Source organism: Pelophylax lessonae, assembly GCF_965119305.1.
Source record: "Pelophylax lessonae genome assembly, chromosome: 5".
Classification (NCBI taxonomy): domain Eukaryota; kingdom Metazoa; phylum Chordata; class Amphibia; order Anura; family Ranidae; genus Pelophylax; species Pelophylax lessonae.
The window spans coordinates 490605931-490621810 of NC_138772.1; the positions used below are offsets into that span (position 1 = coordinate 490605931).

Here is a 15880-nt window from a genome sequence, read left to right on the forward strand (position 1 = left end):
AGCGAGCCAGAGAAGGGATCCCCCGGCAGCGGAAGTACACCATAGAGACTGCGGAGGACCAGATGGTCCCCGGCAATCTCTATGACTCTTGTAGGCCCGGGCACAACGTTATGACGTCACGCCCGGCCTGGCAGTTGTCAATACTGCCATAATCTCGGCTGAATAGCCAAAATCGTTTTTTCTTTTTTTTTTTTATTTCAGTTTTTCGAGCCTGTAGGAGAGATCTGAGGTCTTATTGACCCCAGATCTCTCCATAAAGAGGACCTGTCAAGCACTATTTCTATTATAAGGGGTGTTTACATTCCGTGTAATAGGAATAAAAGTGATCAAGAAAAAAAATAAATAAAGGGAAAGTGTGAAAATAAAACATAAAATAAACAATAAAAAAATTTAACATTTTGAAGTGCCCCCTGTCCCCGCGTGCCCCACGCATTCGCCTTCCTCTGGATCAACTGCGGGTATAGGATTGTGTATATGGGATTGTATAGTTGGGTTTTCATTACTGGGGTTTTTTTTTTTTTTTGTTTTTTATTGGTTGAGTTAGATGGACTTGTGTCTTTTTTCAACCTAACTATGTAACTATGTACGTCGTGGCCAATCCATACATGTGAGGTATCGCTGCAAAACATTGCAAAATGCTAAAGAAATATATATAATGTTTGGGGGTTCTGAGTAATTTTCTAGCAAACAAATTATGATTTTTACATGTAGGAGCGGAGTGCCAGATATGGCCCTGTATGGAAGTATTAGAGTAGTTGGAGCACTTTAAAGAGTTTATGATTAACTTTTCAAATTCATTGGGTTTTTAATATATTTTTTAATTATATTTTTCATATATGTTTTACTCATCATCCATTTTCTATGCATATGCACAGTTGTGAAGCACTTTTAAAGAGCACCAGACACTTTTTTTTCCACAGAAGGACTTATTTAATACAGCATAATCTGAGTATGTAAAATTTCAGTTTGATTTTGCACGTTTTATGTTTATATTATATATTAATTTTTGACAATCACCATTCACCTGTTATGTATTTTCAGTGAAATCATTTTCACCAGCACATACATATATTTGAGCATCATGCACTTTATGGTATATGTACATCCCTTTCATAAGCTTAATTCATATTGCAAAGCAGCGCCATACCCATCATACACCCATATTATGGGAAACCTACCTGAAAATGAAGCCTTCCAGCGAAGCGCTGTCACCGTTGGAGGCCACTTCCATCTGCACCCGTCCTCTTTCCTGGTGTGACTGGCTGGAACCGCAATGACGTCACTCTCGTACATGCGCGGGGGGAGCCACCGTTTACGGCACAGGACTTTAAAGGAAGAGTCCGGGTGGCCGTTCCTTCAGAGCACACGCTCCGATGACGTCATTGGCTGCATATATAGTAAATATCTTCAAAATGGTGCACGTTTAGGAGATATTTACAGTAGTGAAAAAATAGTGAGGATGAAAATACTGAACATTCCTCATATATATTTTTCTGGATATACAATACAATGCAATACAATATACAATATAAAATACAATGCAATACAATACCAAAGTAGAACATAGGTGCTGCGCTCAAACATTGGGTTTTTATAGATATTCTTATAGCATGTGAAACTAAAAATAGTTTTCATCATGTATACTGAGGGATTGAGACTAATCTTAGGATCATATAACTGGCAAGCACTAATCTGTGCAGTTTATAGTATAGGTCTGATTCTGTTGTGGAAAAAGGCTTTATCTGCATATAAAATGTGCCATTATTTAGACATTTTTAATTTGGACTGTTTTACTCTTATTGCTTAAACCACCAAATGTTGAGGCATCCTGCTGTAAATTACATAAATGTTATCAATGGGAAGGAAACTTGAGCCTGAGATGATGCACACTCTCCCAACATCAGAGGTCCCTTATCATACTGGCCAATGTATATTCCCTGGGCGGGCACTGGAGCATTGAGAGTGACCAAATGGGGACCGTTTCACATGTCAAAAAAACTGAATATCAATAAAAGTCAATACAGTAAGGATTATAGCAGAATATATACCAAGCTAAAGGGGGCAGTATCAGCACATACCCAAATCATATCGCCATACCCCCAGCTTAAAGTGCAGTCAACAAAATGGGCTCAGCAAGATTATATAATGCATCTAAAAAAGGAAAAGAAACACATGGGGGCACAAAAGCCCAATTATTCATATAAGAATGTACTTATAAGTAAAATATGTAAGCTAAGTATCAATAATTGAGCCAACTATAATCTACAGCCATACCTTTAAATATGACTGCACCTTTAAGATTGTGCAGCAAACAATATCACACTTATCAGATCCAGCTACTTCCAATATCTATAAGTTTCAAACAAATAGATTGGGATAGCAAAAGCATATAATGGCCACACCGCATAAAAAATATATTCTGCCATCCTCCCTTTGTATTCATCATAGATTGACTTCTATCTCCAGTGGATGCCTATGTTCCCTAGGAACTATCAGTATTCAGGGGTTAGTAAGAGCCAGCAGAGAAGTATACAAATCCGGTTTACCCCACGGCCCTAAACAGGACAGAATGGAAACATTACATGCTAAACTTTGCCTTGTACATGCCCAAATAGCGGTCTACTTGAAAAGTAACGCACAAACAAAGTACTTGGCAAACAGATTCCCCAGCCTACTCCATCCGGATGCCACTATTCTAATGAAAGCCATCGCCATTTTAAATGCTCCCCCCCATATGGCAGTAACGCCCACAGGGCGTATGCAAAGTGTCTAAGAGACCAGCTGATCACTGTCATGAGGGAGACCCGTGTCAGGGCTGGTGCGCTGCATCTCTCCCACACGGACAGGTCAGTTCATGCACTCTATGTGTAGGGCCATCCAGCACCGCTGATGTCACCGGGGGGGGGGGGGAAACCACGATAGGGAATGGGCATATGCGCGGCCCCACACACCGGCTCACACCTCACTCTCCGCCTCAAAAATGAACGACACATCGATGAAGGGGCATAACGGGAATTCATGTTGTGGACCAAACGCCCACGCAGGGAACAACGCAAATCACTAAGTCCAACAGAAAGTGGGTCAATAGTAAGCCACAATCAAACAGCTACAAATCACGTATATGTCAACATATCCAGTGTCATTAAAGATAGCAACATGTATTCTGCCTCAAAGAAAAAACACTCCTTTATTAAAATAATATAGGCACTCATCAAGAGTGCTGACTGGCACTTCTACCCCCCTCTTCCATTCGTAGAAGCTGTACTGCAGCTTCCCTCATTGAAAAGCCCTTTATGAATGAAGCCCTTTTATCCACTTGTCCTCCATTCATAGAGCACTTTTTTTTATTTTTTTTTGCTGGAGGTCATAGCAAAGCTTTTATAAATGGAGGGGAGGGGTGGCAAGGTTGGGCATAGTCTGCATTCTTGATGAGTGTCTACTTACCCTGCACCGCCAGCAGTGTTAATTGTTACGTCAAACTTCGATTTACTTTTAGTCATAGTCTTTTGACTAAAAAGGCATTTTAGTTGTATTTTAGTCATCTGAATTGTTTTCGTTTTAGTCATATTTTAGTCGACTACAATCTCCAGTACATTTTAGTCGACTAAAATAATTTTAGTCAACTAAAATCGAATGGGTTTAGTTAAATTGTAAAGCATTATTAAGGCATTTCTCTAGAACTTTCGAACTCATTATGTGCTTCTGGAGTACAAATTGAATAACATGGTATTATTTATGGTATTAAAACGGTGTTCCAGCCTCCAGCCCCCCCCCCCCCCTCCAAAAATTAAAAGTCAGCTGCAACAGATACTGTAGCTGCTGACTTTTAATATTAGGACACTTACTTGTCCTGGAGTCCAGTGATGTCGGCACCGCAGCCGATGTTTCCATCGGCTGTCGGGTGCTCCCACCGCCATTGCCGGTCAAGCAACCCGGCAGTGAAGCCTTGCGGGTCCCTACTGCAAAGCATGCTGCTCATTTGGATCAGCGCGACGGAGGAGGGGTCCTCACTTTGCCGCAGCACCGTTCCCGGAAGTGGGGAAGGGTACCTTTCCCTCCTGAAAGGTGTCAAATGTGGCACCGGAGGACCGGAGGGGAGGAGGAAACAAATGAGCGGAAGTTCCACATTTGGGTGGAACTCCGCTTTAAGATTTGAATATGAACTACAGACACAGTTTTAGCCATTGTGATATAATAAGAGAGCAGCCACTTGCACCCAAGACACTAATTGAATGCCAGTACCGTCCCTTGTGCTGGTTTTTTGACAAATTAAATTTACTGAAACTTAGACTTTGAGGATTTCTCTACATTGATATCTGTTCTTACAACATAGTTACTCTTGAACATTAGAACCACTCCCAATATTAGTCGGTACGCAGCTGAACTATAACGTACTTATAATATCCGTAGATATTATTGCTCTCAACTAATGATAAAGGAGATGGAGTTTGTCTTAGGAGCTGTGTTCCATTCCACTACCAACTTGACAAATGATAAAACTTCTTCAGCGAGGCATTATTGCACTTCCCTCTAATCCTGAGGCTTGGTGATAGATTACAGAGAGCTGCAACACATTTCACTCAATAAACTGGAATCGGAGCCTCACCAGTCACAGCACAGAAATCTGCAATAAAGATGATTGTTTCAACGTAGAGCGATAGCAGAGAATAATTCCTAAAATGTTGCCTTTTGTGTACTTATTCCATGTTATGAGTGGTTGGTTGATTCAAAATGTGATACATAGATCGAGATTAGAAATTTAATGAAAACCAGAAACAGGGCAGATGTTAACCCAGTCTGGTATGAAACTATTGTTACTGGTGCACCAGGGAGCATTCTTGTTCTTTAGATGTGGAGGTCATGCCCTGGTTGATAATCTGGTAACTCCAGCTTTAGCCAGGCGGTGTATATGAGGACATTTGAGGGAGGCCTTGATCTTTTGAGAGGGGTTTATCTTAAGGTGTATGTAAACCCAATTTTTTTCTATTTCCTCCCTTTTGTGCTGTTAACCAATTGAAATAATTTTTATATATATCAGTTTGATAAGTGCAAACCTGTTGTCCCTGACAGATGTCCATTGAGCTCTGACTTCTGACTTCTTATGCACCCTGCCTCTGCTGCACCAAAATCTGACAAAAGCATTGTTATTAGCCCTGCAGTATTCTCTTATGTGGACTACAGAATATCTCCCCACCTATGTTGTGGAAGTGAAGAAAGGGGGAGGTGTTCCGTATTCTAGGCTGATAACTCTGCTTATACATAAATACAGTACAGACAGTGAGCTTTGTCACCCTAGGACAGAAAGTGTGTTACTGGCAAGGATGAACTACAAGAAACAAACACAAAAGGGCACACCAGCCTAGTGCATTATCCCACAATATTAATTTATTAAGAATTTGTCATAAAATGTCAAACGTGTAAATACACATGTAAAAAAAAAAACGAACAATGCAGCCACCACATAAAAAGACAACTAAGCTGCAGTAAATTACATTTTTGTTCTTGGGTTTAGATACTAATTAAATCAAACCAGAAACAAACAGGACTGTAACCTCTAAATAATCTTTAAAGCGATTGTAAAGTCTCATTTTTTTCCCTATAAAAATAACAAACATGATATACTTACCTGCTCTGTTGCAGTAGATTTGCAATAGATTGTAGATTGCAGTAGATTGTGGCCTGGATCCTCCTCTTCACGGGTCCCCCTCCTGTGATCCTGACCTTCCCTCCTGTTCAGTGCCCCCACAGCAAGCAGCTTGCTATGGGGGCACCCGAGCCGAGTCACAGCTCCCTGTGTCCATTGAGACATGGAGCCTGACATAGGCCCCGCCCCCTCTCTCTCCTGATTGGCTAGCTTACTTTGATTGACCGCAGGGAAAATCTTTGGCGGCTGAGACACTTGTCAATATCGCTAGACAGAGAGGGACCTCAGGTAAGTGTTAGGGAGACCGAGGGGGGCTGCTGCACACAGAAGGCTTTTTATCTTAATTGAAAATAATGCATTAAGATAAAAAAACCTTGTGACTTTATAACCCCTTTAATTGTCCATAATATGTGCAATAATGGATGTTCAAGACTATATTGTCTGCAAAGAGTAACTGCAGTTTTTTTGATGTTATAGGAAAAGAAGTCCATCCATATCCAGAGACCAGAATCAGAGATACGACTCTCGGGACGATATAGGGGAACATTCACAGTATGTTACATCAGACAGCGCAATGCCTAGATCACCATCAGATTTTTCTGACCGGCGATCGCCGCGGGGGCCTCAGATGTATGATGAACCTGAGCACGGTGATTACCGGAGAAGTCGGAGGCGTTCTAATGAGTATTCGGTAGAGGAGGAGGACATTCAGGACAGGGATGAATATGAGAGACAAAGGCGGGAAGAGGAGTATCAAGCGAGGTATAGGAGTGACCCTAATTTGGCTCGATATCCGGTAAAACCTCAACCTTATGAAGAACAGATGCGCATCCATGCGGAGGTTTCACGAGCGCGACATGAAAGGAGGCATAGTGATGTTTCTCTAGCTAACACAGAGTTAGAAGAATCTCGGATGTCAATGCTGAGGCTAGACAGGCCGTCACGGCAAAGGTCTGCATCTGAACGTAGGGCGGCAATGGAGAGTCAGCGCTCTTATTCTATAGAAAGAACTAGAGATGTGCAGGGGCCAAGTCCTGGTCGACAAAGGAACTCAAATCATAGTCCCCCAACTCCTAGGAGGAGCCCTATTCCTAACGATAGGCCAGAGTTGAGGCGCACTGATTCTTTACGGAAGCAGCAACACTTGGATCCAAGTTCTGCCGTAAGGAAAACCAAAAGAGAAAAAATGGAAACCATGCTTAGGAATGACTCGCTTAGTTCAGACCAGTCTGAATCTGTCAGGCCACCACCACCCAAGCCTCATAAAACGAAAAAGGGAGGTAAAACACGCCAGATCTCGTTGAGCAGCTCGGAAGAAGAGCTGGCTTCAACGCCGGAGTACACGAGTTGTGACGATGTTGAGATTGAAAGTGAAAGTGTGAGTGAGAAAGGTAAGACTTTCAGCTGGTTCCATATCCTGGTGTGGAATTTTACCTACATTCATGATTTCATCAATCTTTCCGCATTCTCTCTGCGTTGTTCTGTCTGTTCTGAGAATAGCTTGTGCACAAATGTTTTTGAAATGATGTTATGATTGGAATTGTATCTCAGTTTTAACAATTATTTGGAATTTGATTTTTTTTGGTCCTATTATTATATCAGAGATGGACAGATTGATTGCAGCTGCACTTTTCTTGGCAGATGGATTGTGCAGCTATTATATTTTGTAGGTTGAATATGATAGGCTGATTTTCCTGAATATATAAGGGCTAAGTCATAGTATATACAGGAAATCGTTTAAGTAATAAATTCTGATTACAAAGGCTCATTTAATGTATAATTCTGTGTGGACAGTAAAAATTAACTAATATATATTCAGGTGGATCTGGGTATCCTATTTAATCTGAAAGTACGCTTGAAGCTCATATCCAATGCTTAATTTGTCTTCTCCTCTTTGAGCCTTGTTCACACCAGTGTGACCTTGAAATTTCGCTACTTTACCCTGATTTCAAAGCTGCAGATCAGTTCGATTTGCACCTCTGATTTAATTGCGGCTTGCAAATTCCTTTTAACAGAGATCTATGCAAACATTGAATCAATGAAGCAATGAAATCAGAAAAAAGTAGTGCAGGAACCCTTTTCAAAGTTGCTGAGACATGAGTCACGGCAATTTGAACGGTTCCATTTCAGGCAATAGGGTGTGACTTGTAATGCGATTTGGAACTGTCAAATCACATGACAAATCGCACCGGTGGGAACAAGGCCTAATCTCAAAATTAGTGGAAGAACTGTTTGTGATTCAAGTAGTGGCCAACCAGCTTCCCATTTCCTTCTTCTAGACTAGAATGAAAAAACAAGAAGAGAAGCTGGTTGGGCTCTCAGAAAATATCATAGGTAAACTCTAAAATTCTAAACGTCTGATGTGCACCCGAAACTGTAGGAATTTTGCCCAATCAGAAAATCTGGCATTCAGGTGAAGCAAATAATGCAGAAAGCTGCTGCTGTTATGTGGGGGTCTCTCTTATGCCTCATTTCCACTGAGCGGTTCGGGTCGGTTTGGTACGGTACGCTATTTTGAGTGTTTCCATTATGAAAGTGGCCCATACAACCGAACCAAACCGCACCATTCCTGGTCCTCCTTCAGATGCAGGGCCATAGGAAATGGTACAGTACGGTTAGGGCGGAGCTACTGGCATCACACGATACATTCCACTGATTGCCAGACAGGAAAACCTCAATGCACACGTCAAAAAGCATTTGGTGTAAACCCCACATGGCCCCTGGCGGTCCGACTTGCAGTGGAAATGCTCACCTGAATAGGCCGGACCATTCTAAGCCTTCCAAACTGTACCAACCTGAACCGTTCCGCTCAGTGGAAACGAGGCATAAGTTCCTGCACTGTATACCTTTCAGTAATCTTAAGGTGGCACTGGTTTTGCTGCAAACCTGTTATTGGTCTACAGTCAGTTTAAAGCAGACCTTGCACCCCAAGCAAAATCTGCTAGTTTAGTGAGGGCCCCTTACCCCTTGATACAATGCTCCAGAAAACTGCAAAAAAAACTGTGGTGGGAAGTTAATTATCCTTACATTACCCCCAACTTCTTTACTGCAGTGATGTCACTGTCCTTCCTACAAGATTCTGGGGAATGCTGGGTGGCCCAGCTCTTGTAAGATGATTTTCCAGAACGGTTCAGGATAATTATTTTGCAAGATTTGGGCTACTCAGATTTTCTTGAGATCTCGCTGAAAGGATGATGATGTCTCCCTCGCCTAGGGCCAAGGCCAAAAGCAGGGAAAGGGTATATCGGCTAACTTAGCCCTCACAGTTTTTTTTTTTGTTATTTAACAAGGGTGAGAAGGGCCTCACTAGTTCAGCAGATCTTGCTATTTCAACGTAAGGTCTGTTTTAATTTTGACCACACCATACATGTATAAAGAAGAGTTGTAAGATACAGGCATACCCCGTTTTACATACACTCACTTTACGTACACTCGCGAGTACGGACACAGCTTGGTCAGCTTGGCATTGCACTACTCCCGATTTTTAACATTGGTGTCTATGGGAAATCTTGGTCAGCTTGACATGGCACTACTCCCAAACCATAAGTGACAGGGATACCAAATTTAGGGAGCATCGAGAGGGGACCCAGGACTACAACCTATCCTATTTTGTGGTCGGCCAGCTTGCCTAGGTAATCTACCATGTAATAGTCCTGCTCCCCAAGTTTGGTGTCCTTGTCACTTATGGTTTGGGAGCAATGCCATGTCAAGCTGACCAAGATTTCCTATAGAGCTAGTGTATTTACATGCATTGAGAAATGAAAAAAGGTATTGCTTCACTTTAAGTACATTTTCGTTTTACATACATGCTCTGGTCCCATTGTGTACTTAAAAGTGGGGTATGCCTGTAAAGTCTTTTCACAGTTGGATCATTTTCTAATAAACAACCACTGTCACAAGTATGTATATACGTATAGGTTCCTTAAGATTCCAGAAAATAATTTACTGGGGTTGGCTTGCTCGTCTTGGTTGGCACATTATAAAAAAAAACAGCACTGCTTCCTTTGGGTTCTAAATGCTATTTGATTATTGACCATTCTTAAAGCCATATAGTAGGTCTATCTTTGAACATTGTAACAATATTTAGTTGTATATTTTGAATACTATCATACTTCAAGTGCTGTTCTTAAAGTGTTACTAAACCCACAATAGTAAAATCAGTCTGTATATGCAGTAAAGCATGCGTGTTATACTCAATGTAGAATCTAAGGGGTTAATCCTCCGCATTGTGTAAAAAGGCTGTTTGATCCTGTCTTCTCTGATCTTTCCTTTCTTTTACTGTTCCCAATCCATCTCCTGATAGCACAGTGCCCTAGGAGGCACTCTGCACATGCTCAGTTTGGTGTATATTGCTACAGAGTTTTCATTTTTTTTTTTTTTTTTGGGAGAGTGCATGTGATCAGCACAGGGACAATCAGCACTGTCTGGACAGAGGATCAGGGTCATGCAGCCTCATGGGACAGCCAGAGAAGAATGAAAACTCTTCCTACAAGCTTAAGGCCCCTTTCACACTAGTGCGACTTGTCCCGCGATTTTGGACCGCAAAATCGCATGACAAGTCGTTTTCCATTATTTTCAATGAGCCCCATTCATATCAGTGCGTTTTGAAGTCGCACCGACTTCAAAGTAGTTCCTGCACTACTTGACACGATTTTAATGCGTTTTGAGGTATATAGCCCTGAGCCATTGCTCAAAATCGCGGCAAAGTCGCGTCAAAATCGCGCTGTAAAATCGGGTCGCATAAGTGTGAAAGGGGCCTTAATCAGATACTGATAGAAGTCAAAAGACTGCTATATGCTGCTGATGAGAAAAGGTATTTAGCAGTTTATATTTACTAAAATAAAAAATGCAGTGTACTTTGGAAGACCAGATAAAGTAAATGCAGGCTCCTGGGTTTAGTAACACTTTAGGTCTATTATTCTATTGCAACCAATCAGAATTCCTTCTGCTAACATCAGAACTGAGAAATATGAATTTTGATTGGTTGCAACTTAAGTTTTTAATTGTCCCTGCACTTAAAGCAGGGTGCATTGTGAAAAGTGAAAAATGTGTAGGACTCTAAATCTTTTTACTGTTTTATTGGTCATCACTGAGTTTTCTTTCTAGCCAAAGAAGTACTTCAAAGAACAATGATCTACGACAACCCACAGAATCAAATCACAGATCAGCTTTCTTTATTTTTGTTTTCTCCATTGCTTTCTTGTAGAGATTAAATCCGATTGTTTTATAGTTTACTGCACTTTGCACACCACCATGGCTCTTTGCACTGCCTTACTAGATAATCTGCCCTAACATAGTAGTAATGAAGCAGATGATTGTGTTACTTTTGTTCTTTTATACTTTCTGTAAAGAAGTTGATTGTAGTTGCCAGATTTTCATTGCATAATATTTTATTATTAAATTGTATTTCTGTAGAGACAATATCAGTCCATTCCCCCGTCTATGCTAACAGAGTGGATGGAGGAATTTCTACTGCCGGCCACAGTGGCGTTGCCAATCAGTGATTGTATATGATAGGATACAGTCACCGTTTGGTTGATAATTTAAAACCTGGCTCAGTTGATTTAAAATCAACTTTTGTCCATCTGGGTTCTTGCCGGGTAACCCATGGCTCAAATTTCAACGTATTTAGCAGGAATCAGACAAAATTTGAGCCATCTATGGGGTACTTTAGGTAAACTTTAAAGCTGAACTCCGCTGTAAGTAAATGTTTTTTAAATATAAGAGGCATGTGTATTCTTACTTGAATCTTGGTGTCCTTTGTGTGTTTCTAATCTAATCTGTGCATCAATCCAGCATAACACTTTACCTCTGTGAAATCTTCCTATGATAAAGACTGGTGACTGCTGCTCTCTCTGTGCAGAGGGATCGGTCTTGTATCTTCCCCTTTTGTAGTTATTTGCAGGCAGCTTGTAGTGGGTGGAGCCTGCTGGGTCCTTCCCACTGCTCTGCTCTCTGCACAAGGTATATGCAGCACTGTGATAATGTTACCACTACAAGGTCATCCGGGTTTGTAAGGCAATGGTGATTATACTTCTTTTTGGGCTATTGAGAAATATATTTAAATAAAACATTTTGTGCCCAGAGGTCAGCTTTAATTTCACTGTCCTATTATCGTAGATACACTACAATGTCAAAATTGGGACACCTGCCTTTACACGCACATGAACTTTAATGGCATCCCAGTCTTATTCCGTAGGGTTCAGTATTGAGTTGGCCCACCCTTTGCATCTATAACAGCTTCAACTCTTCAGGGAAGGCTGTCCACAAGGTTTAGGAGTGTGTCTATGGGAATGTTTGACCATTCTTCCAGAAGCGCATTTGTGAGGTCAGGCACGCATGTTGGATGAGAAGGCCTGGCTCGCAGTCTCCACTCTTATTCATCAATGTGCAGGCCATTTGAGTTCCTGCACCCCAAACCTGCTCATCCATGTCTTTATAGACCTCGCTTTGTGCACTGGTCCAAATCATTTGGGGTAGGTGGGATTATGGTGTGGGGTTGTTTTTTAGGGGTTGGGCTTGGCCCCTTACTTCCAGTAAAGGGAACGCTTATGATATTAGCCACTTAAGCCCCGGAGGATTTGGCTGCTAAAGGACCAGGGGTTTTTTTGCGATTTTTTACTGCGTGACTTTAACGGACAATTGCGCGGTCGTGCGACGCTGTACCTAAACGAATTTGACGTCCTTTTTTTCCCACAAACAGAGCTTTCTTTTGGTGGTATTTGATCACCTGTGCGATTTTTTGATCACACGCTATAAACAAAAAAAGAGCGTAAATTTTGCAAAAATAACAATATTTTTCACATTTTTTTTATATGAAATTCCCCAAAAAAAAAAGTAAAAATCAAAATTTTTTAACATTTTTCGGCCAATTTGTTTTATGCTACCTATGTTTGGTAAAAAAAATCGCAAAAAGCGTATTTTGATTGGTTTGCGCAAAAGTTATCGCGTTTACTAACAAAGGGAAAGATTTTTGTCATTTTTGGTGTTTTTTTTTTTAACGCGTAATGGCGGCGATCTGCGATTTTTTTTTCGGTACTGCGACATTGCGGCGGACAGATCGGACCCTTGACTGACATTTTTGACACTTTTGGGGGTTACCAGTGACATTACTGCAGTAATTAGTGCTATACATATGCACTGTTACTGCAAAAATGACACTGGCAGGGAAGGGGTTAACTTTATTGGACAGGGAGGGGTTAAGTGTGTCCTAGGGGCGTGATTCTAACTGTGTAGGGACATTCCTATTGGTGTAAAAGCAAAGATCCACCGTTCTACATAGTAGAACGGACAGATCTTCACTTTTACACAGGGAGAACTGACAGGCAGCTTGTTTACACAAGCTGCTCTGTCTTTCTCCCTTCACAGGAGCGATCGCAGTGTGACTGGCGGACATCGAGTCCGCCGGTCACACGCACTGACTTGCCTGTGAACGAGCCGCGGCGGGCGCGCGCCTCGGCGGGCGCGCGCCCGCCCGCGATAGGCTCGCAAGTCAGTGACAGGCGAGTGACGTACCGATACGTCACTCTGCCTGCCCGGGGCTGACCGCCGCAGTATATAGACGTGCGGGGGTCGGCAACCGGTTAGCATACCAAGACATTTTGGACAATTTCATGCTTCCAACTTTGTGGGAACAGTTTGGGGATGGCCCCTTCCTGTTCCAACATGACTGTGCACCAGTGCACAAAGCAAGGTCCATAAAGACATGGTGAGCGAGTTTGGGGTGGAGAAACTTGACTGGCCTGCACAGAGTCCTTACCTCAACCCGATAGAACACCTTTGGGGTGAATTCGAGCGGAGACTTCCCTCCAACATCAGCCTCTGACCTCACAAATGCGCTTCTGGAAGAATGGCCAAACATTCCCATAGACCTTGTGGACAACCTTCCCAGAAGAGTTGAAGCTGTTATAGCTGCAAAGGGTGGCCCAACTCAATTTTGAACCCCACAAACTAAGACTGGGATGCCTTTAAAGTTCATGTGCGTGTAAAGACAGGTGTCCCAATACTTTTGACAATATAGTGTACATCTCGGCAGAGGCACAGAGGCAGCAATACTGTTAGCTCAGTGCTTCTGATTCATGTGTTACGGACTTTCACTCTTTGTTCTTTCACTAAATTAGTTTATATTATGTAGAATGCAACAAACAGTAATGCTCCGCTATCAGAACACCCTTTAAAGAGCATTTGACAGGCGAGAAGGCGTTGTATTACCTCCTCACTGCCTGCCTTATCACCTTGATGCCCACACCAGCACATCACAACAGCATGCATTGCATGCAGGTATGGGGAGCTTGCAAAGTGGCCCCATTCACTTGAATGGATAGAATGGGGTATAATGCTTCTGCAGCTAAAGGGGGTAGCAGTTGGAGGGGAATAAAATGTGGCAGGGGGCAGGGTTTTGTGCCCCCCCCCCGCATCCGCTAGTGTGAATGAGCCCGGTGCTGCCTCTGCAGCTAAAGGGGGTAGCAGTTGGAGGGCAATAAAATGTGGCAGGGGGCAGGGTTTTTTTCCCCCCTCCCCATCCACTAGTGTGAATGAGCCCTTTTTGTGGTGCAGGAGAGGAATCCCTAGACATGCCCATGCCAGGTTCTTTATCTGATGTAAATGGTCAAGACTAAGGGTGGCCATGCATGGATCCAAATTTGGCTAGTTCAGCAGGGACCTGCTAAATTTCGATCCATGTATGGACATCCTGGTTGTACAGACGTTATCAATCTATCAGTAAAATTCTGTACAACCAGCCTGTTGGGTTTTTCCTGAATGATCGGTGTCGGCAGCTTTAGCTGGCTGCACTGAACAGTGTATTCTGATGGCAGGGAAAGCTCCCCAACGTCAGAACACAATAGCTAGTTCAGTAGGAGTGATTCCCCCATTTACCTTGAATGTGTGGATGGGGGAATCAAGTAATTTTTTTTTTGGGGGGGGGGGGGGGGTTGAACGAAAAAAATAAAAGAAATGATTAATGTATGGACGGCTAAGGAGTTTCTTATAGCCACAAATCAGGTTTAGATTTATTTTGTAAAGTATTAATGTGAGGAACTACCACAGCACATGTTTCAGGAAGTACACTCCCAGTGACCCCATGAGGCTTTGTCTGGATTCTGGCTGTATTGGCTTACAGAGAACTCTTGTCGGTGAAGGGAAATTGAGTGAAGTTTCTGATTTTAGCACAGTAATAGTGTTCGCCGCATACCATTTATAGCTTACCGATGGAATTCCCTTGTAGCTGCAATTGCTCTTTAATATTTTGTTTGCCCCATAAATGATAATCCTGGAATAATGGAACATATAGCGGTTGTTAACCTATCTGCATTGTTCAGAGGATGGTCTTAAATGAACCAATTTACTCGTGCGGGAATGGAGATTTTTGTGCTGATTCACTAGAAGCTTTCAGCTCTTCAAATAATTTTTTCTCCCACAGTGAACAAGGCTGCTAAAGTGCTATACCCCATTAAGCAAATGTAATATTTGTCTGCTAATTTGTAATGTGAGATGTACATTTAAATCAGGTTATTGACCAGTGATCCTCTAATGTCCTCTAGTTTATTACAAGCAGTTACAGTTAACTACAATAGATGATTTCAGACTGCTATAAATTAAACAGAGATGAATAGTGGCCTCCTGAAGAGCAGGCCTAAAGCTAGTCGTAGTTGGGATATTATAGACCTGAATACACGCAGTATCAGTAAAATAAGCACTAAAACAGTCTTGAAGTATAACTCTAGTTTTGAATAGAGAAAGGTTAGAATACCAGAGATCACCCTCTTAGTACAGATGCCATTCTTTGCGTTTTCTGAATTAATGCAGAGCGTTCTCTCATTGGACAAAGTGAAGAGGCGGGGCAATGATGTTAGGCTCTTTACCTCACCCAATCACAGAATGCTTTGCATTCATTCAGAAAAAGCAAAGCATTGGCTTAATGGCCCCGCTGCTGAGTGGCAAACCTCTAATGCAGCAAGGCAGCTGCTCGGCATGGGACCTGGAAGCCACTGGAGTAGTGATGTTCAGTGATCTTCAACTTGCAGGAACATCAGCCAGGTAAGGTATATACATAGTTACATTGTTGCAAGCTGGACCAATGTAATAATGTAGAAAATAACTATACCTGGAATTAATCTTTAACTATTGTCTACTCTATCCAAAACTATTTAAAAAAAGTCTAATTGAAGTCACACTTTAACTATTTTCACTTTGTGAGCACATTGTATCTCACTGTAAGGCATGGGTGTCCAACCT

At 42.0% G+C, this 15880-nt stretch overlaps 1 protein-coding gene across 39 annotated transcripts in view; it reads left to right on the top strand.

Annotated features, from left to right (window-relative positions):
* RIMS2 (regulating synaptic membrane exocytosis 2) overlaps positions 1-15880 on the top strand; it is a gene marked incomplete at its 5' end in the record, with an annotated part of 943810 nt that overhangs the window by 418571 nt on the left and 509359 nt on the right. For all 39 annotated transcript variants that reach the window (XM_082257909.1, XM_082257877.1, XM_082257910.1 and 36 more), the window contains one exon: positions 6122-7035. In XM_082257909.1, the coding sequence (XP_082114035.1) occupies positions 6122-7035 (914 nt within the window). The remainder of the gene's footprint in view (positions 1-6121; positions 7036-15880) is intronic.